Source organism: Globicephala melas, chromosome 5, assembly GCF_963455315.2.
Source record: "Globicephala melas chromosome 5, mGloMel1.2, whole genome shotgun sequence".
In the NCBI taxonomy this organism is placed as follows: domain Eukaryota; kingdom Metazoa; phylum Chordata; class Mammalia; order Artiodactyla; family Delphinidae; genus Globicephala; species Globicephala melas.
The window spans coordinates 4,390,783-4,411,132 of record NC_083318.1 but is presented as its reverse complement, the minus strand read 5'-3'; the positions used below and the strand labels follow the sequence as shown (position 1 = coordinate 4,411,132).

The 20,350-nt window shown below is 42.7% G+C and overlaps 1 protein-coding gene across 2 annotated transcripts in view; it reads left to right on the top strand.

Annotated features, from left to right (window-relative positions):
• The window catches only part of KIAA0232 (KIAA0232 ortholog), an 89,374-nt gene that overhangs the window by 49,253 nt on the left and 19,771 nt on the right, over window positions 1-20,350 (top strand). For both annotated transcript variants that reach the window (XM_030876873.2, XM_060298928.1), the window contains exons 3-5: window positions 6,135-6,272; window positions 17,770-17,836; window positions 19,198-19,279. In XM_030876873.2, coding sequence (XP_030732733.1) covers window positions 6,135-6,272; window positions 17,770-17,836; window positions 19,198-19,279 — 287 coding nt within the window. The remainder of the gene's footprint in view (window positions 1-6,134; window positions 6,273-17,769; window positions 17,837-19,197; window positions 19,280-20,350) is intronic.

The following is a 20,350-nucleotide window of genomic DNA, read 5'->3' as shown; positions in this document are numbered from 1 at the left end:
CTGGATATGTTGTCCAAGGTCAAACTGCAGGTCTAGCAGCATTTTTCACACCTTGACACAGTGCAAAGGAAATGTCTGCCTCTCAGAATCTGTTTAACTTCAGTGAGAAGCTCCCACCTAACTTTCACTTGGGAGTGATTGATCTGCAATATGATGACATGCTAAAAGGCACGTATTGGGCTTCCCTGGTGGCGCAGTGGTTGAGAGTCCCCCTGCCGATGCGGGGGACACGGGTTCGTGCCCCGGTCCGGGAAGATCCCACATGCCGCGGAGCGACTGGGCCCGTGAGCCATGGCCGCTGAGCCTGCGCGTCCGGAGCCTGTGCTCTGCAGCGGGAGAGGCCACAACAGTGAGAGGCCCGCGTACCCCCCCCCCCCACACACAAAAGCACGTATCAAGGGAAGAAGCTAACAGAATTTTAAAAATTCCTTCTAAGCAATTAATCTGTTCCGTTGAACCCATGCCTGTGGATTAATATCAGTAAAGACATTTTCAAAGATGAAATACGTAAAATCTTAAAAATCAGCATTAACAGGGTAGTTAGGTAAGAACCAAAAAAGACATCTAGATTGGAAAGGAAGAACGAAAACTATCTCTATTGACATACTGACGTGGTGTTGTGTATAGAAAATCCTAAGGAATGAAATTAAGAAAATTCCATTTACAATAGTATGAAAAAGAATAAGATATGTAGGAATAAATTTAACAAAAGAAGTGTAAGACTTGCACACTAAAAATTATAAAACATCATTGACAGAAATCAAAGAGATCTAATAAATGGAAAGACATCCCATGTTCATGATCAGAAGACTTAATATTGTTAACATAGCAGTGCTCCCCAAACTGATCTGCAGATTCAAGGCAATCCCTATCAGAATCCCAGCTACCTTTGTTGCAGAAATTGGCAACTGATCCTAAAATTCATACGGAAATGCAAGGGACCCAGAATAGCCAAAAGAATTTGAAAAAAGAAGAACAAAGTTGGAGGACTAACACTTCCCAGTTTTAAAACTTATTGCAAGGCTCCTATAAGCAAGATGGTTTGATCCTGGCATACATATGGCTGGCCGTATGTAATGGAACTGAGAATTCAGAAATAAACCTTTGTAGTTTCCAGCAAGACCATTCAATGGGGGAAAGAATAGTCTTCAGCAAAAGGTGCTGGGACAACAGGATAACCATGTGTAAAAGGATGAAGTTGGACTCCTGTCTCATACCACATACAAATATTAACTGAAAATGGATTATAGACCTAAATATAAGAGCTAAAAGTATAAAACGTAGGAGAAGACATAAGAGTAAATCTTCATGGCTTGTATTAGGCAGTGGTTTCTTAGATACCAAAGCATAAGCAGCCAAAGAAGATATCAATGTATTAACTTCATCACAGTGAAAAACTTTTATACTTCAAAGGATATCATCAAGAAAGTGAAAAGACAACTCATAGAATTAGATAAAATAGGGACTTCCCTGGTGGTCTAGTGGTAAAAAATCCGCCTTCCATTGCAGGGGACTCGGGTTCGATCCCTGGTCAGGGAACTAAGATCCCACATGCCGCGGGGCAACTAAGCCTGCGCGCGTCTAGAGAGCCCGCCTGCCGCACACTACAGAGCGTGCCACAACTAGAGAGAGAAAACCCACACGCCACAACTAGAAAGAAGCCCACGCCGTGACAAAAGATCCTGCATGCCTCAGCAAAGATCCCGTGTACCACAACTAAGACCCGACGCAGCCAAAATAATAATAATAATGATAAAGAAAATAAATAAATAAAATGAACATTAAAAAACCAAATTAGATAAAATATTTGTAAATCATTTATATCTGATAAGGGATGTGTATTCAGAATAGATGATTTAAAAATGGGCAAAAGATTTGAATAGACATTTGTCCAAAGAAGATATGCAAATGGCCAATAAGTACCTTAAAAGATGCTTAACTTCATTGGTCATTAGGGAAAATGATGAGATACCACTTCATCCTCACTAGGATGGCTAAAATAAAAAACACAGACAATAACAAATGTTGGTGAGGATGTAGAGAAATTAGAATCTTCATATACTTCTGGTGTGATTGTAAAATGGTATAGCTGCTTTGAAGAATAGTCTGGCAGCTCTTCAAAAGGTTGAATATAGAGTTACCATGTGACCCAGCAATTCCACTCCTAGGTATATCCCCAACAAGATTGAAAATATGTGTGCATACAAAAACTCGTATATGAATGTTCACAGCAGTATTATTCACAATAACCGAAAGGTGAGAACAATCCAGATATCCGTCAGTGGATGAATGGATAAACAAAGTGTGGTACATCCATGCAGTGAAATATTATTTAGTCATAAAAGGTAATGAAGTACTGATACATGCCACAACACGGATGAGCCTTTAAAACGTTACACCAAACAAAAGAAGCCAGGCAGGAAAGGATATGGATTGTGTAATTCTATTTATATGAAATGTCTAGCATAGGAAAATCTATAGAGACAACAGATTAGTAGTTGCCAGTGACTTGGGAGAGAGAGGAATGGGAAGTAACTGCTAGTGGGTACAGGACTTCTTTTTGGGGTGATGAAAAATGTTTCAAAATAAGGTAATGGCGGGACTTCCCTGGTGGCGCAGTGGTTAAGAATCCGCCTGCCAATGCAGGGGACACGGGTTCGATCTCTAGTCCGGGAAGATCCCACATGCCGCAGAGCAACTAGGCCTGTGTGCCACAACTACTGAGCCTGCGCTCTAGAGCCCGTGAGCCACGACTACTGAGCCCGCGAGCCACAACTACTGAGGCCCGCATGCCTAGAGCCCGAACTCTGAAACAAGAGAAGCTGCCGCAATGAGAAGCCTGCGCACCGCTATGAAGAGTAGCCCCCGCTCGCCACAACTAGAGAAAGCCTGCGTGCGGCAACAAAGACCCAACGCAGCCAAAAATAAATAAATAAATAAATTTAAAAGAAAATAAGATAATGGTATTGTTGCATAACCCTGTGAATTATACTAAAAACCACTGAATTGTATATTTAAAAAGCAAATTTTATGGTTTGTGACAAAGCGAGTGCCAGACACGTGTTCTAGGTGAACAGCTACAGGAGCTCTTCTCATTTCTCTATTCTTGACTTACGAGTATTCCATTAAAAAAAAAAAACAGAAAACTTTCGACTGTTAAAGGAGTATGACCTAGTTACAAGAAAAGTTATAGATTCCTGTTCCTGCTCACAAAGAGACGAGCTCCTTGGTGGCCTCTTAGTACATTTCTCTCAGACATTTTAATGCACATTAATAGGTGTGCATGTGTATTTTAACCAAAAATGAGATCATACTGTTGTATAAACTACTTCTCTTATATATATTGTGAGTAGCTTCCCATGTCAGTAAATACACTTCATAATCTCTTTAATGGCTGTAATATCTAATTGCCTGGATGAATTATAACTTATTAACCAAGTCCTCCTTATTTGACATTTAGGTTTTCTCTACATGTTTGCAGTTATTGACAGCTATATGATCAACATCACTGTAGCTAAGTCTATGCACACTTTGGTGATTTTTTTTCCTTAGGCTAAATTCCCGGAAGTAGAATTATTGATCAAAAGTACATATGCATGTTTAAGATATTTGATATGTATTGTCAAACTGCCCTCAAGAAGGACTGTGTGTCCATGTGAATTTTGAAAAGCCCTTCTGCCTGTATAATAAAACTTTATTTGGACCTTTGAATGTGTTATTAACCCTGCTGAGCTTTAATATAGCTGCAGTAGTGGACTTCCACTAGTGGACCACCAGTGGACTTACCTGGTGGTCCAGTGGGTAGGACTCCATGCTCCCAACATGGGGGGCCCGGGTTCAATCCCTGGTTAGGGAACTAGATCCTGCATGCCACAACTAAAAGATCTCGCATGCCGTAACTAAGACCTGGCACAGCCAAAATAAATAAAAATAAATAAATAAATATTAAAAACATTTATATATATATATAGCTTCAGTAGAGAAACATGTTTATAATGCTGAGTAAAGAGAAAGCCAGTCTCAGCAACTCAAACAGAAAGGAGTCCTGTTTTCAGTAATTACACAGAACTTTTCTACCTTCTTTGTTTTATACGCTGTGAATAGAGGAAAATTATAACATTTTCCTCTGTCTTCAGAAGCTTCAAATCTACATTGTTATGGTTCTGTTTCTGCTCCTGTGAAAGAACAAGCTCTATCTCCAGAAGATATCACTGATAAGGAATGTCAGGTTTCAGCTGTTATCCAGCCAAACACATTAGATAAATGGAAATATACTGAGAGTTCTTACTTGGCCATCAAGCACATTTTCCCTTGGCAAATGGAATTGACACCACTCAGCCAGCAAATATGTTTTTCGGGTTCACGAGATCTGCAAACATGCCCAAGAAATTAAGTAAAAAGTATGTTAATCATGATGAGTATAGAGGGGAGGGGTCCTCCCACTCTTATCTGGTGGCATGAAAGTAATTTTATGTATTTGATTACAGTAAAGATTGGCTACACAGTTGATGGTGTATGATTTGATCCAAGAGATCTTTTGAATTTATTATTATTGTGCTTTTCCTTTCTTCCATCTCATTCATTAATTCATATCTATTTCCTGAGGGCCCACTGTAGGCCAAATATTCTTCTAAGGAGTTTTCTTAATTTTGCCTTTGTCTTTCTTTCTAATCTTTTTTCCCCCTCTTGTCTGTCCACTGGTTTTAATAATAATTTACCAAATGAAGGGCAAAATGAAGTGGCAAAGCAATTAAAAATACTCAAGTCCCAGTTTAGGGAGTTAAAGTAAACCTACATCTTGGAATATTGTATAACCAAAGAACTTGTAGTAACATGGGGGTAATGTTTACAATATAAGTTAAGTACAAAATTGTACAAATAGTGTGAATTCAATCATGTGTGTTTTTGTTTTTTGTTTTTGCGGTACGCGGGCCTCTCACTGTTGTGGCCTCGCCCGTTGCGGAGCACAGGCTCCAGACGAGCAGGCCCAGCGGCCATGGCTCACGGGGCCCAGCCGCTCCGCGGCATGTGGGATCTTCCCGGACCAGGGTATGAACCCATGTCCCCTGCATCGGCAGGCGGACTCCCAACCACTGCGCCACCAGGGAAGCCCCAATCATGTGTTTTTTTAAAGCATGTGAAAAAGACCAAATGAAGCAGACCAAATTGTTATAATTTTCACTGGGTGGTAGGATCGTGGATGATTTGCTTTCTTCCTGCTTTTCCAGTTTTCCTTAGTTGTTATAACAGGCATATATAGTCAAGGGGAAAATAAGCTTAAAATACATAAAATATTTTATATCTGTTGTTTTTTAGACTGCAAGTTACAGGAATGAACCATTCACCTGTTAAATGTTAAAATCTGCTAGTAAGGGACTTACTTCCCTGGCGGTCCAGTGGTTAGGACTTTGCCCTTCAACTGCATGGGGCACGGGTTCAATTCCTGGTCTGGGAGCTAGGATCCTGTATGCCGTGTGGCGCGGCGGGGGAAGAAAAGAAAATCTGCTGGTAACATGAGCAGTCATTATTGACGAGTGGGAAGTACAGAAAAGAGGACCTTTAATTGTGTGTATAGTTTAGAATTTATACTGAAATTTAAATGATAACACTTGAATTTACATGTGAATGAGTTTATTAGCATTTTCTATAAATATAAATGGGTCAGATTTATTGAGATCATAAATCCTAAATAATAATTACTTCAGTAACAGATATCGAAATAATGGATTAGGACTTCCCTGGTGGCGCAGTGGTTGAGAGTCCACCTGTCGATGCAGGGAACACAGGTTCGTGCCCCGGTCCAGGAAGATCCCACATGCCACGGAGCAGCTGGGCCCGTGAGCCATGGCCTCTGAACCTGCGCGTCCGGAGCCTGTGCTCCGCAATGGGAGAGGCCACAACAGTGAGAGGCCCACGTACTGTAAAAAAACAAAAACAAACAAACAAACAAAAAAGGATTATTCTGAAGTGCTCTGATTGACAGTGTCCTATGGTCTCTTAATTTATTAGTGTATACCAATTTGTGAATGAAAATAATTTGGTAGGGGAATATATGTGTAAGTATGTGGGAAATAATAGTGTTTGAAACTTGTTATTCAGCGTTGATCATTGAAACTCGTCCATTCTTATTTTAGGAGAATGACATCTTCCTGGGCTGGGAAAAAGGAGCTTATAAGAAATGGGGAAAGAGTAAGAAAAAGTGCTCAGATCTAACTTTAGAAGAAATGAAAAAACAGGCTGCTGTCCAGTGTCTTCGATCTGCTTCTGATGAAGTAAGTTTACATTTGATTTCTAATACTTAGGGGAGAAGAAAAGGTGGTGTGTCTTAAAAGTTTACCGATAATACATCTTAACCAAAAAAACCTTAGAAAAGTAAAGTACTCATTATCTCACCACCGTTATGTAAACATTGCCATGTTTTCCTTTATAGTATTTTTCTATATATATTGAGTTTTATATAACATATTCTTTTTTATGTACTGTTGTAGTTGGAGAATACATAAAATTTTATATATATGTTTCCCCGTTTAACATGTATTTCATTTTGTTGTTATTGATACCTTATCTTTATGCTTTTTGGTGGCTAGGTTACGTTTCATCAAGTAATATCCCAGTAGCCGCCTGATATGTTCTTTATTACTGGGTATTGAGAGTGCTCTTGGTTCTGTGTTACGCTCTCCAGAATATTTTCATGCGTGGCTCTTTCCATGGTGTATATGTATATATTTTGGATACATTGCTAGAAGTGGGAAAACAGTTCTAACATTTAAGAACACTATGTTTGCTTGATTCATAATTTTTTGTTTGTTTTTAAGGAAAATAGTATAAGATTGTTTTAGTGACCTTTTAACGTTTCATGTAAAATATTTCTTAATGTCCTTCAGCATCCTGAACTAACGCCATAGTTTTAGAGCATAATCGCTATTTAAATTAATACGCTGATTCTTTGTTGCTCACTATAAGATAAAATCTCTGCGATCATAACTGCTTGGAAAATTATTTTGCTTTTACCATGCTATTTGAGATAGTGTGCTTTAAGCACCTTTACAGTTCAAAGTTAAATTGAGAAGATTCATACAAGGTGTGGAGAGCAGCTTCCGACCTGCAGAAACTTCCTTCCTAAATTAAGTTATCAAGCGGTCTGATGTTGGGGGTAACCAGCTTTGCTGCATTTGATAATCTGCAGAAGTTCTATTTTGTCTCCCACCTACCACACATAGCCGTGAAAGCTTGTTCAGTGCTTCCCAGCTGTGTGTTCTCATCCTGCTCAGAGTTGTCTGTGGGAGCCCGACTCCCTGGCCTGTGCCCATGGTACCTGGTGCCTACCCTCACATCCTAAACGCAGTCGTGCTTTTCTGTCTTCCCTTCATGACTGTGCTCCTTGGACGCCAGGACTGTGAGTTCCCCATCTTTGCATCTCCTGGTGCCTGGCAGAGTGAGTGCCTGTCGTGTAGAAGGTACTGCATTTCTCTTGAATTAGTTGAACCTCAGTTTCCAAAGCGTCTTCCACTTTCATCCAGTCCTTCTTTTTCCCCTTCCCACTGTTTTCCTCTCCCTCACCTCTTGGATTTTTTTTTAACTTCTGATTTCTTGAAGCTGCTGCCTCATAGACTATGGGATAGGAATTTGGAAGTTACCACTCATGTGGTTATCTTAGGTACCTTTTTGTTACAAAGAGAAGGAACATAATTAACCTAGTTTAGGAGAAAATGGAAATATACATAAAGGTTACAGGGATATCTCACTGAAACCCAGTGCTGGAAATGCAGCAGCCTGGGGAGTGACCTGAACTGGGAACCAAATGATTGGCAGCCGAAGTCATTTTCTCTAATGACCCACAGTCTCTCATTTGCTTCTCTCTGTGCTTCTGGGTCATTCCCTCTCTACCTGAAGTCTGGCTTTCTCTGCTTCGGCACACGCATGGTGAAAAAATGACCATTCTAGCCCCAGCCCAGCATGACTGCTGAAGTCTGGTACCCAGCCCCATTCAGTTGAGGGAGAATCTGATTTGCTAGGCTTGGGCCGGTTGTCCACCTGTGCTTTGATAAGCTGTGGCGAGGGGACAGAGTTGCCTGCAGGTCCATTCCTTCAACAGGGGCTGAGTGATGAGCAGTCCTCAGAGAAAAGGGGGTGGTTGGACAGTTACCCAAAAGGTGTTTTCTGTGTGACACTGAAGGGGGTAATAGATTGGTAAAGGATTTCAGAGCTTTTAAAGGAATTGAAAATGGAGATGATTTTTAAAAGTGAGAGGTTAGTTCAGGTAAATTCTTTGAGCAAAATCCAAAAAAGCTACTGCTGAGTCATGGTGGGGAGGAAAATATTAGTAGGGAGTTTCAATCTGGGAAAGGATCTTATTTCTGCTTCGGACCAAAGTTGCTGAGAAATGACTCTAGCCTTCGACTCATAGTGAAGTGGACTGAAAAACAAGGACAGCTGAAATCAGCTGTGGGCAAAGGGGGAGCACAGGCATCTTGTTGTGTGCAGTGCAAGACCCTTCTCCTCTGACAGCTTTTTGAGTGTGTGTAATTCATCCTAGCTGAGCATGATGTGTGCCAACAAAGAACTGGTGTCAGGTAGAAACAGTGCAGGGGAGGAGAGTGGCTTGCACAGATCTTTGATTCTTTAAGTTGTTGCTTTAGAAAATGCTTTCCTTTGCCTGGCTGTCAAAGGCGGGATTTTTGTTTTCAAACCCAATGAAGCATATTTGTCCTAACTCTTTCCTTCTCATTTTATTAAAAATTACTGCGTTCTTTTTCCTAATAAGGATTGTTTTTTTAATCTTACCAAATTAAAGTCGGCTGAGGAAGTGAATGTGCCAGTCGTACACCAGGAGCTCAGCCGAGTGCTTGGGGACAGAATGAAAAGGAAGTAGGAAGTCCTCAAGCCCCGGAGCCCTGTCCCGAGCCGCCTGCTGTGTGTGCATCAGTGCACAGCCCCCTTAGGACAGCTCACCTGGCTCTTGGGAGCCAATGGAAAGAAGTTGAAAAGCACCCTCTCTAACTATGGCCTGTAACAATGGAAAGGATTCACTGTGGTCACTTATGAACTGTAGGCTAGCTTTTTTCCCGCTAGAATCTGCCTGGTGGCTTCAGTGAAAAGAAGAGAGCAAAGAAGGCCCTATGTAGGAAATTATAATGCAGAGTTCTATTTTATCTTATATTTTTGCCACAGTGAATGTTTGCACGTGGGTGTGTTGTTCATTCCCTAAATACTGAGGATGGTAATGTTCGCGATTCTGTGCTTTGCTTTCCCACCCAGTTCTAATGCCAGCTTAGACCCCTTCTTCGTGCAGCTCTGTGTAGTCACTACTAACTGATCAGAGTCAAAAGCCACTAACAAGTTTACAGTCTAATTGCTTAAAATGTTAATGACATAATCACAAGACAGTAACATAGGTGATGCTATCACTCTATTAGGTAGGTAGGTAGAGGTGATGTTCTGAGTTACATGTGAGATGAATTCTTTTCTCATTACTTTCGTGTGTGCATGTGTGACTGTTACAGCTACAGTGTTAGCTGTTTCTGTAAAAGCATCCAGAGTTATCAGACTCTTCGCCCGCCATGGTTTAAATAGAATGGTAGACTTCTCTGACTGCAGTTTTACATCCCTGTGGTGGGACGCTGTGCCTCCGCTTAATCCTTGCATCAAGTTGTACCCGCATTTCAGCACGTCTCTGAACCCGCTCAGCCCAATATTTATCTGAGAAACGTCACCAAAACCATAAGGAAACTCAGTTATGTCCAAATTTAATTTTATACATTGATGGTAGTTTGGCAACACCCGTGAACATCTGTGAGCCATTGTTTATTCCTGTTGGGGACCATGACCTTTAATGGGCTTTGTTGTTTGTTAAGTCCCAGCTGAAACTGCCTTTGCTAATACTCTTCGTTTACACATGCAAATAAAATGGAATTCTTTGGTACTCACTTTTTTATTTTTTCGGTATGCGGGCCTCTCACTGTTGTGGCCTCTCCCGTTGCAGAGCACAGGCTCTGGACATGCAGGCTCAGCGGCCATGACTCACGGGCCCAGCCGCTCCGCGGCGTGTGGGATCTTCCCAGACCGGGGCACGAACCCGTGTCCCCTGTATCGGCAGGCGGACTCTCAACCACTGCGCCACCAGGGTAGCCCTGGTACTCATTTTTTGCTATAACATTTTGCATTTGATTTGAGTGCAGTTAGTAATGGGGGCTGTAAATAAGAACGGTGCTGTGACTCAGCGATAGGCCACTCAGACCTCCCCCAGGTGGGCATTTTATAGTTACGTGATGTTATTCTAAGCTGTTCTGTTTCTCTTACCAGTGGGCATGGCACATGCCTGATGTGGTTACATATATCCACACCTCCCTTTCTCCCTTTTAAAAACATAAAAAGTGGAACTGTGCGGACTGTTGTTTTTTGAATCCTCAAGTTTACTTGGTTCTGTTTTCTCTTTCCCCAGAGTTGGAGCTTTTCATATTGTTTTGTTTTTGTTTTTAATAATTAGTTATATTTCTGTTTTATTTTTATTGAGCTACTTAAAACTGAATCAGGGCTAGTATTTCATCTCCCATTTTGGGAATGGTTAGGATATTAGAAACTCAACAAGGCCCTGTTTGGGGAATAAAGTTAGGATGCAATGATAACTTATTTCAATTAAGTTAGTCTTGAAAGTAACAGCACTGCAACTTACCCTGGGTAACTGACTTGCTCTGTGGTTATTCAGCGTCTTGTAGAGGATTTATGTCCTCAGTACAGTGAAGTCTTATTGCAACTGCTCATGTTTTCACATTCAGCTAAGTTCACCAGTAACATTCTTTTTGCCAGTAAAAGTACGTAGTACATCTCAATATTTTGCGTATGTTTTGTTTATATGCTGTACAGGGTTGTATATAAAATACATGTAAAGTCATTTATGGCAATTTACTTTCAAGGTTAATTTTGACCATGTACATTGTTTCTTTGCATGCTGACATTTGAACTTATCCATTCTGGATAATGAGCATCAAGACAATGGTAACTAACATTTACTGAGCCCTTAGATGTGTGCAGCGCCCGTCTGGGTGCGCTGTCCACGTTGTAAGAGGTGATGCTGTGCTCCCTCTACAGGCCAGACCCCTGAGAAGCCAGTGGTTATTAAAGCCAAGAATGTTCACAATTGCTGTGTTGTCACAGCCAACCCTGCGTGAGGAAGCCTAGGCCTTATCTCCTTGGGCATAGAAAGAGCTGGGTATTCAAGGAAGCCTGTAGGCCGTTATGAGGACTTGGCTTTTCCTCTGAGAAGCCTCGAAAGTTGGAGAGTTTGGAGCAGAGGGGTGATGTAACTTGACTTAAATGCTGATAAGGTGCTGCTGGCTGCTGCATTTAAGAGTAGATGGGTTGGGGCGAGGCAGGGTAGATGGAGGGGCAGAGGCAGATGCAGAGAAAGCAGGTAAGGAGCTATTACCTTATTAGTCCAGCAGGCCGATGAGGGCGAGACCTTGTTTCTAAATGTATTTTGAAGGTAGAGCTGACAAGACTGAATGTAGGGTGGAGGAAGAGGGCAGAGGCAGAGAAGGTAGCCAAGGTTTTGGGGCTGAGCATCTGCAAGAAAGGAATCTTCATTTACTGAGGAAAAGGAAATTGGGAAGAAGCACTAATTTGTGGGTGGATGGGTGTGAGATGCCTGTGAGAGAGGCCGGTGGAGATTTTGAAAACGCAGTTGGATATGCGTGTCTGGGGTTGATGGGCTGGGTGGTTTGGGGGAGGAGATTGAACAATAGACCACTGGCTTGTTTGGCCAGAGCTTGCCGTCTGGCATGTCTCCAGGGGCTGAGTAGGACGCTAAATGAATGAGGTGGTGGGGAGCGGGTTGGCCTGTGGGAAACGCCGTCCCGGTGGTGCCAGGTCTTCTCTCTTTTTAGAAAAGGTAGAAAGTTGGGATTTTTATAGGAAATTTCCTACACTATTAAATGCTGAAAGTGAGGGTGTGGAAAAGGAAACAAGTGGGAGGGGCTACTCTAAAAATCTGAGGGTGAGGTGAGCAAAAGGGCATAAAAAGAGGCGTACGCGGGGGTTATTGAGTGGGGTGTGACAAACCGAGTGTGCGAGGGCGGGAAGGCAGACGCGGGGAGGGACAGAGACCAGAACAGTGAGCACCTGTGTACGTGGCTTGAGAAACACATAATTGTGAAAACAGCTTGAGCCCCGCAAGTGCCCTTTCCTCGTGGTACTTCTCTCCATCTCTCTCCAAGGTTACCAGTGCTCTGAACTTGGTTTTCCTCTCTCCCGTGCACATCTTTATACTTTTACTAAATGTTATTTGAGGGGGATACACAAATGTGTGACTATTTTGCATGTTAGCTTTATATGAATGGTATCATACTCTATGTATTTTGTAACTTGCTTCTTTTAGTTAACATTTTGAAAGATTTATCTATGTTACTAGTATGATCTTATAATTTCTCTTCACTGCTAAATGTCCATTGTAACACTGTAAAGCTATTTATTCTTCTGGTAATGGACCTTTCAGTTGTTTCCCAGTTTTGATTGTTATAAAGAACACAGCAAGGACCATTCTTGTGCTCCCACCCTTGTGCACATGTACAGTGCCTTGTCTAGAGTATATACTTAGGCATCAGACTGCTACATTAAAGTCAGTTGTTTTTTTCACCATTTTAGCGTTACAGGCTTGCGTATCTGATGAAAGCTATGGACCTAACCAGAAAGATTATCTTTTCTTCTATGCCGCCTTGGCCTATAGTAGGTGTGCAGTAATATTTATCCATTGCATACTTCCCTCCTCCTCTATACCACATTCTAGAGAGCAAATATAAATAAGAGCTGGAGGCAAGCCATTGGGTAGATTTTTGTAGATCCTCCTGTGTTTAAAGATGGGAATCACAGCCCTCATGCGGGTGCCTTGGCAGAGACAGCCTTTTGTTTGTTTGGATTTTTTGTTTAAAAATTATCCTTAAATGGCTGTAGGCCATGGATGTTTATTCCATCCACGTAACCACGTGCCCCACTGCTTCCTATTGCATTATACCTGGCTGTCACATGTTTGTATTACTTCCCTGGCCACTGAAGACATGAGTTTATGAACGCTGGTATATATTCTCAGTTGTCTTATTGGTGCTCTTTTATTTATTGACTTAACAAGTCTGTGGGTTGGGTAGGGCTCAGCTGGGAGGTTCTTTTGCTGGTCTTGTTTTTTTTTTTTTAACTATTGATATATATATATATTTAATATTTATTTATTTGGTTGTGCTGGGTCTTAGTTGGCGCATGCGGGATCTTCATTGCCCTTTTAGTTGCGGCATGCGGGCTCTTAGTTGTGGCGTGCGGGCTCTTAGTTGTGGCGTGTTGGATCTAGTTCCCTGACCAGGGATCGAACCCGGCTCCCCTGCATTGGGAGCACGGAGTCTTAGCCACTGGACCTATAGGGAAGTCCCACTGGTCTTGTTTGTTTGGTTTTTTTGTTTAATAAATTTATTTATTTGTTTTTATTTTTGGCTGTGTTGGGTCTTCGTTGCTGTGCGCGGGCTTTCTCTAGCTGCAGCGAGCGGGGGCCACTCTTCGTTGCAGTGCACGGGCTTCTCATTGTCATGGCTTCTCTTGTTGCAGAACACAGGCTCTAGGCACGTGGGCTTCAGTAGTGGTGCAGGCTCAGTAGTTGTGGTGCACGGGCTTAGCTGCTCCGCGGCATGTGGGGTCTTCCCGGGCCAGGGGTTGAACCCGTGTCCCCTGCATTGGCAGGCAGATTTTTAACCACTGCGCCACCAGGGAGGCCCCCGCTGGTCTTGTCTGAGGTCTCATACCGTTGCAGTCATTGGCAGCTGGGACCGGAACATCCAAGATTGCTCTCTTAGCTTGTCTGGCACCTCAGGAGGGATAGCTAGGAGCTGTGACCTTCTCCGCGTGGCTAGCTTAGGCTTCTGTCTACGGCAGATGGAGCCCGGGAGTTAGCATTCTGAGAGGGCATGCATCACACTTGCTAGTGTCTCACTGAGGAATCCTAGCACATTTGGGGGAGGGACCTATACTAGGGTTGAGTGCCAGGAGTCGTGGCTCACTGAGGTTACCAGGCTTTCCCCATCCTGACAGGTACTTTCGTGACAGATGGAAGCCAGACAGGCTTAGGACACCAGGCACCTCTGAGGGAAAGCATGAGATACCATAATGAAAACTGGGGACTAAATGAAAGTTGGCAAGTTGTTGAATTCCCACCCCTTTCTTCTCCCTGTCTGCTAGAACTCTGAAGATTGGGGAATTTCTCTCTGAGGAAAAGGTTGCTGCAAAGAAGAAACAATCCAAGGGACAAGATGATCTCTTGAAAATTCTAAACATGATAATGGGAATGAAAGAACTCAACAGAAGGGTTGGAAGGTATAGCTGAGAAAATCTGCCAGGAAGTAAAAGCAAAAAACGAAGAAATGGCAAATAGGAAAGAAAAAAGAAATTAGGGGACCGATACAAGGAGTTCAAAACCCAGCTATTTGGAAGTGTCATTGGTATGCTCCCATTTTCCAGCTGTGAAAAGTAAGGCTTTGCTAGGTGACTGGCTTAAGGGCGGCCATGTGGCTAACCCTGAGGTGAAGTTCAAACCCACGTCTTTTTGACTCCCAGCGGCATGGACCGCTTGAGTGCCCCGGAGAACCACATTGGTTAATGATCACAGGGTTGGTGTGGAACTGCCTGTCATGCATTTAGGCAATATCCAGTCCCAAAGCGTTCTCCATAAAAGATTAACCTTTGAGATGATTAACATAGCTACAGAAGCCTTTGACTACGGAGAATACGTCAGATTGCCTTTGTTTCCTTGATGCTGATGATTAAGTTCAGTAGTTGAGAAGGATGGGAAGCGCAGAGGGGGGAGAAGCATTGGAAACGCTGTGGTATGGGAAGTGATAGAAACTTATCAGGGAACAAATAAAAATCTTTCCCAGAAGCAGTGGGACAGTAGCTGCAGTGTTTGACCTGGGCTGCATCATCACGGAAGTGGCTCCACCCTGTAGCCTAGGAGAGGGAAGGCAGCAGTGCCAGCACCGTGGAGTCCCCAGAATCCAGGGGACTCTGCAGTGTCTGGGTCAGGTTAGTTACCTTTCCTACTCCTCCACCCTCAAACTCAAATCAGAGCAAACACTCAAGGCATTTTAAAAAGCAGTGAATCCAAAACTGAGACTCTGGGAAGTGAGAAACGAATCAACAGTCTAGAGGGGGCACCAGTATTTAGGTGACCCATGTGACAGGCACTCTGAGGGGTGCCTCACACGCACATCACCTTAGTTTACCCTCGGGAATCTTGAGAGGGAGGTGTTCAGAGACCAGGCGTGGCGCTGCACCCTACTGCCCAGTGAGTATGGGCAAGGCAGGAATGCAGGCCCAGATACATTGCCCCCGGCCATCTCCCAGCTGTGAGAAGTAACAGTTATTCGAGGGTAGACTCCCTGAGGGTAGGGAGCTCATCTCTCCGGGTGTCCTACCTGGCCGTCGGGGGCCCTGACCATTTGCTGAGAGTGAGTGAGTGAGTGTGTGAGAGAGAGAGAAGTACACGCGTGAATGGTCATGCGTCTGGAAGACCACTTATTGAACATCTCCTGAAAAGTGCCCGGCTCTGTGTGTGCGCCCCCCGGTGTTCAGATTTGGGTACCATAACTTGAATTTTAGAGTGGTCCTGTGGTTTGCAGAGCAGTTTCTCATGTTGGTTTGGTACTGGGAGGTAAGTGGGTATCAGCCATCTTACAGCTGGGAAAAGCAGCTCATGAGTTACGTGGTAGAATGTTAGTGTTTTTTCACCTACGGCATTGTTTCCCCTTAGAGCTGTCACTAAGGTATGAGTATAATGTACTGCAGGCTCTCAGTATTCTTGAATGCCCTCGCGGATATGGTATACTGTTAAAGTATGATTAACAGAATTATCTAGTATTTAATATCATAGTTGGGGAAACGGACATAGTTTCTCATTAACAGCGCCAAGTCGACACCTCAGAATGCCTGCCAGGAGACGACAGGGTCCGGTGCTGCTTCTGACACCCCTTCTTGTTGCTCAGTTTGCTATCATGATAACCCAGTGGTCTAATGATTTTTTTGAAAAAATACAATTATGATGCTTCAGGAATCAAGGAAGACAGAATCGGGGTCGGTAGAGCTTGCTCTTGTGTACAGGGTCGAGGACTAAGCGTGTTGTCTATTATCCATTTATATATGAGAGCAAATGTATATACTTCTAAGCTGCATTACTATCCAGAACAGCTAAATTTTACAGTTGCTTGGAGGTGCTTTCCAAGACAAAGCGTAAAAAGTAACATCTGGTGACTGTTGTAATGAGCGCTCTATGGAGAATAGTAGGTGGCCCGCCGTTGCAGAGGATCGAGCGGAGTCGTATAAGCAATCCCTAGGGCTTGGTGTTCTGCCCTGGAGACTGGCACCGGCTTTAGAAACACAGTGACACAGGCTTGCTGTACAGACCAGCGTGCAGCCGCGAGTCAGCTGACAGTGGTGTTAGGTTCATGGTCTGGAGGAAGTGGAATAAAACGGCCATACTCATCACACCTTTAACATTATGGTAAGCAGAATCTTTCCGATGGAATTGTGTAGTCAGAGTTGTGCTTATGACTAATATCTGCCATGGTTTTTAGGAATTTTTAAGGAAAGGACAGCTCTCCTCTGGCCCATTTCCCTTTCTTCTTTTGTCCTGTCTCCTGTAAAAAGCTGTGATATGATGTGGATAGACTGTAACTATCAATGTTTACAATTAGCTGTTTTCATTGTAATCTTTCTTGCTGCTCAAACTGTGTAACTGCGGTTTCTTGTTGAGGATATCTGTAATACTTTGCTGAGTCATTTTGTGTGAGGTGAATGGGGTAGCGTCTATTTTTAGCCCCTCAAGGCCCTGTGAGGACGACAGGAGGCAGAGTCCTGTGCCTGTTCGGGTTGTGACCACCTAGAGAGACTCGATTCCAATTTAAGTAGGGCTTTCAGCCACTGAATAAACAAAAAGTTCCTAGGAAATGCGTTCACTTTTTTTGTACCTTGTAAAAGATTTTTCTTTCCTCCTGTGAGAAATAGAGAATTTTAAAAGTTTAAAAGTCTCCATAGTAAAAGATTTGCTTATGCCTGTTTCCATCATTCATTTTTCTTTAGAGTTTGGCTCTTATTCTTTTCCTCCCAATTTCAGACTCTTCCACGCACTCTCCTTAAATTTTACCCCAGTTCTGTACAGAGGCTAATACCCTATTCATGGCCCTTAAAGTAAAGCTTTCACATTCGCTTGCAGTAATGACATATGTTTTCCACCTGCTCTGTTTGTTCCAGTCATGAGTGTTCGCTTTAAGAGAAAAAAAAGAAAAAGTCACCTGTTTTCTTTAGACCATGTACTCCTAGAGGACCACGAGGAGATTTTTGTGATTTTAATTTGTACTGAGTCTCGTACAAGCCCTCGCTTGTACAGATATTGAATAATGGTTTTGATAGCGACTGACTTTTAACCGTAAGATGGGCATTTAGGTCCTTAGGCTCCCCCGTGAGCAAGATGCTGTATCCCTGGGAAGACAGAAGCTACTCTGGAAGGTACATTAGTATTTTCACATTTTATCAGTAAGTGCCGGTGAATATACTTTGTTAGTAAAATACGTATACTAAATTGAATCTAGAAACCTATAGTTTTTAAACTCTTCATTTAAATATTCATAATGTGTTTCTTTTGAAACATGGAAGATTTGTAAAGCTTTTATATTAAGACAAAAGTGTACAAATACCTGACTCTTACATACCTGGCAGTAAACTATGTGCTTTTCTGTTCCCACGCAGAGCTCTGGTATCGAGACTTTAGTGGAGGAGCTCTGCTCCAGGCTGAAGGACCTGCAGAGCCAGCAAGGTGAGGGTGCCGCCTCCAAGGGCCATCCCCGCACAGTGGGTAGAGCCACCAGATCTTGGAATTGATCAGAAAGAAGAGGCAACAGGAGCAAAGTCTTCGTATTCAGTGTGTCACCAGGCCAGTGTCACGCTCTGTCTTTAGCTGTGAGTGGCTTCTGGGTCATTCCACAGCCATCACTGGTCGATAGATCCCTGCCCTCAAAGGGATGACTTAATCCACAAGTGCCCTCATGGAAAGGAGACGTTTCATTGTGTTTGTCTTCAAACCGAAGCTCAGGGATCTGGAGCAATAATCTCTTACCTTTCCCATCCTTCTCCTCCCCCCCACCCCCCAAGTTAATATTTGCCTGTTGACTTCAGGGCCTGCAAAGGTGTCAGCTAATTATTTTAGGTTTGGAAGGAGCTTTTGCCTTTACTCTTGAAGTTATTGGAAAGGCAGGCTTGACAAGCTCATTGAGTCATTTTGATGCGTGAACCCTCACAGCTGCTTTTCTCAACTTTCCTGCAAGCCCGTAGAGTAAGAGTGACCTATTAAAGTGAAGGATCTTTATTTTACATGTCCTCCTCATGGTCATTGTGCTGCCCACCAAGCCTTGAGCCATCTTTTTTTTTTTTTTGCGGTACGCGGGCCTCTCGCTGTTGCGGCTTCTCCCGCTGCGGAGCACAGGCTCCGGACACACAGGCTCAGTGGCCGTGGCTCATGGGCCCAGCCGCTCCGCGGCATGTGGGATCTTCCCGGACCCGGGCACGAACCTGCGTCCCCTGCATCAGCAGGCGGACTCTCAACCACCACACCACCAGGGAAGCCCGAGCCTTCTTTTTAATAAGGGCACAATTTATTTGTTTCTAATCTGAGGGCAGTATCATGAGCTAAGCTAAGAGTATAGCCCTCTGCTTCTATTTTAGTTGAAACATAGCCCTCACCTAGATGTTAAGTAACAGAGAGCTAATTGTAATAACTTTCTTTACAGATTAGTGTTAGTCAAGATGAGGCAGTATAAAGTCGGTGAGTGCAGAATTTTGTGAGAAAATATTTTTGGAATCTAAACAGGTGTTCTCTCCTTCTGGTGTAATTAATAAGTACACAGGGAATTTCATTCTCTTAATTAAGTGCCTCTAGAGCCTCTGTCAGTGATGAGGTGAACCTCTCTCCGTTCTCAGCCCAAAGTTAATGTGGTTTAGCCAGAGTTCCCTCTGGCACACTTAAGAAATAGATTTTTATTAAAAAGATAAACTGGTGTAGAGTTCTTTTAAAGCCACAAAAGCCTATGTAATTTCTGATTAAATTTACTTAAGAAAAAGACAGGAGCATTTATTAACTAAATATAAGACAAATCTTTCTGAATTTTTGTTTCATAACAGAAGAGAAGATTCACAAAAAGTTAGAGGGGTCTCCCTCTCCAGAGGCAGAATTATCCCCTACAGCAAAGGATCAAGTGGAAATGTATGTAAGATTGTATTCAGTAATAAAGCATGTGTTTGTTAAAATCAGACAAATGACTGCTACATGGTTTACAGTTTTTTGTTTGTCATATGCTATTTAGTTTGATATTTTATAATTCAGGAATTTATTGAGCACTTACTGTGTGCTTGACGCTGAGAATTCAAAGGTGAATAAGAAGGTCTTATCTTTTTCACGCATATTGAATCAATATTTGTGAAATTCACGGAATGACACAAACAAGGCCATTTATGGTCCATTCATATACCACTTTTGAAATTCACACCAGTCCTTTGAGACAGCTGTAAGCAATTAGGCTTGTCCTTGTTTTATACACAAGGAAGCCAAGTTCCCCTTGCTGATTACAGAAGGAACTGGGCAAGTCATTGACCTTGTCCGACTTGTTTCCTAAAGATGCTTTTCTGTCTTTGTTTGTAGATGGTTCATATTTAAATTGACAGCATTGTAAGGAGACTTCCTTATTATACATTTTATTTGAATCTTCTCAACTTCTAAATCTTAAGGGAAAAAGAGTACTTGGTTGTGTTGCTGTGCTGTCCAGCACGGTAGCCGTAGCCATGTGCGGCCTGTTGGCCGTTTGCGATGTGGCTGTTTCAGGCTAAGAGGTGCCGTGTGTGTCATACCCATCAGCGTTCAAAGACTTCATTTAAAAAGAATGTAAAACACTATATTAATAGTTTTTTCTGTTGATTACATGTGAAATGATAATGTGGATATATTTGGTTAAGTAAAATATATTATTGAAATTAATTTCACTTTCTACTTTCCCATTTAATGGGATTCCTAGAACATTAAAAAGTACTTAAGAAGCTCATAATATATTTCTATTGGACAGCTCTGGTCTAGACTGAAAAGGAGAGTCAAGTATAGGCCCTTTGAACACCTGGCCTTTTATCACTTCATGTGTGAGCTTGACTTGCCTCTAGAATGACCCCCACTTTGGTAGCCATCCTGACTCTCGAGTCTTCCTTTGTCAGTCTGTCTTGCTCTGAAATCTTCAGTGGCTACCAGTTTCCTAGCAAACTGAAAACGCTTCTTTCCTGTTGAAGCCCT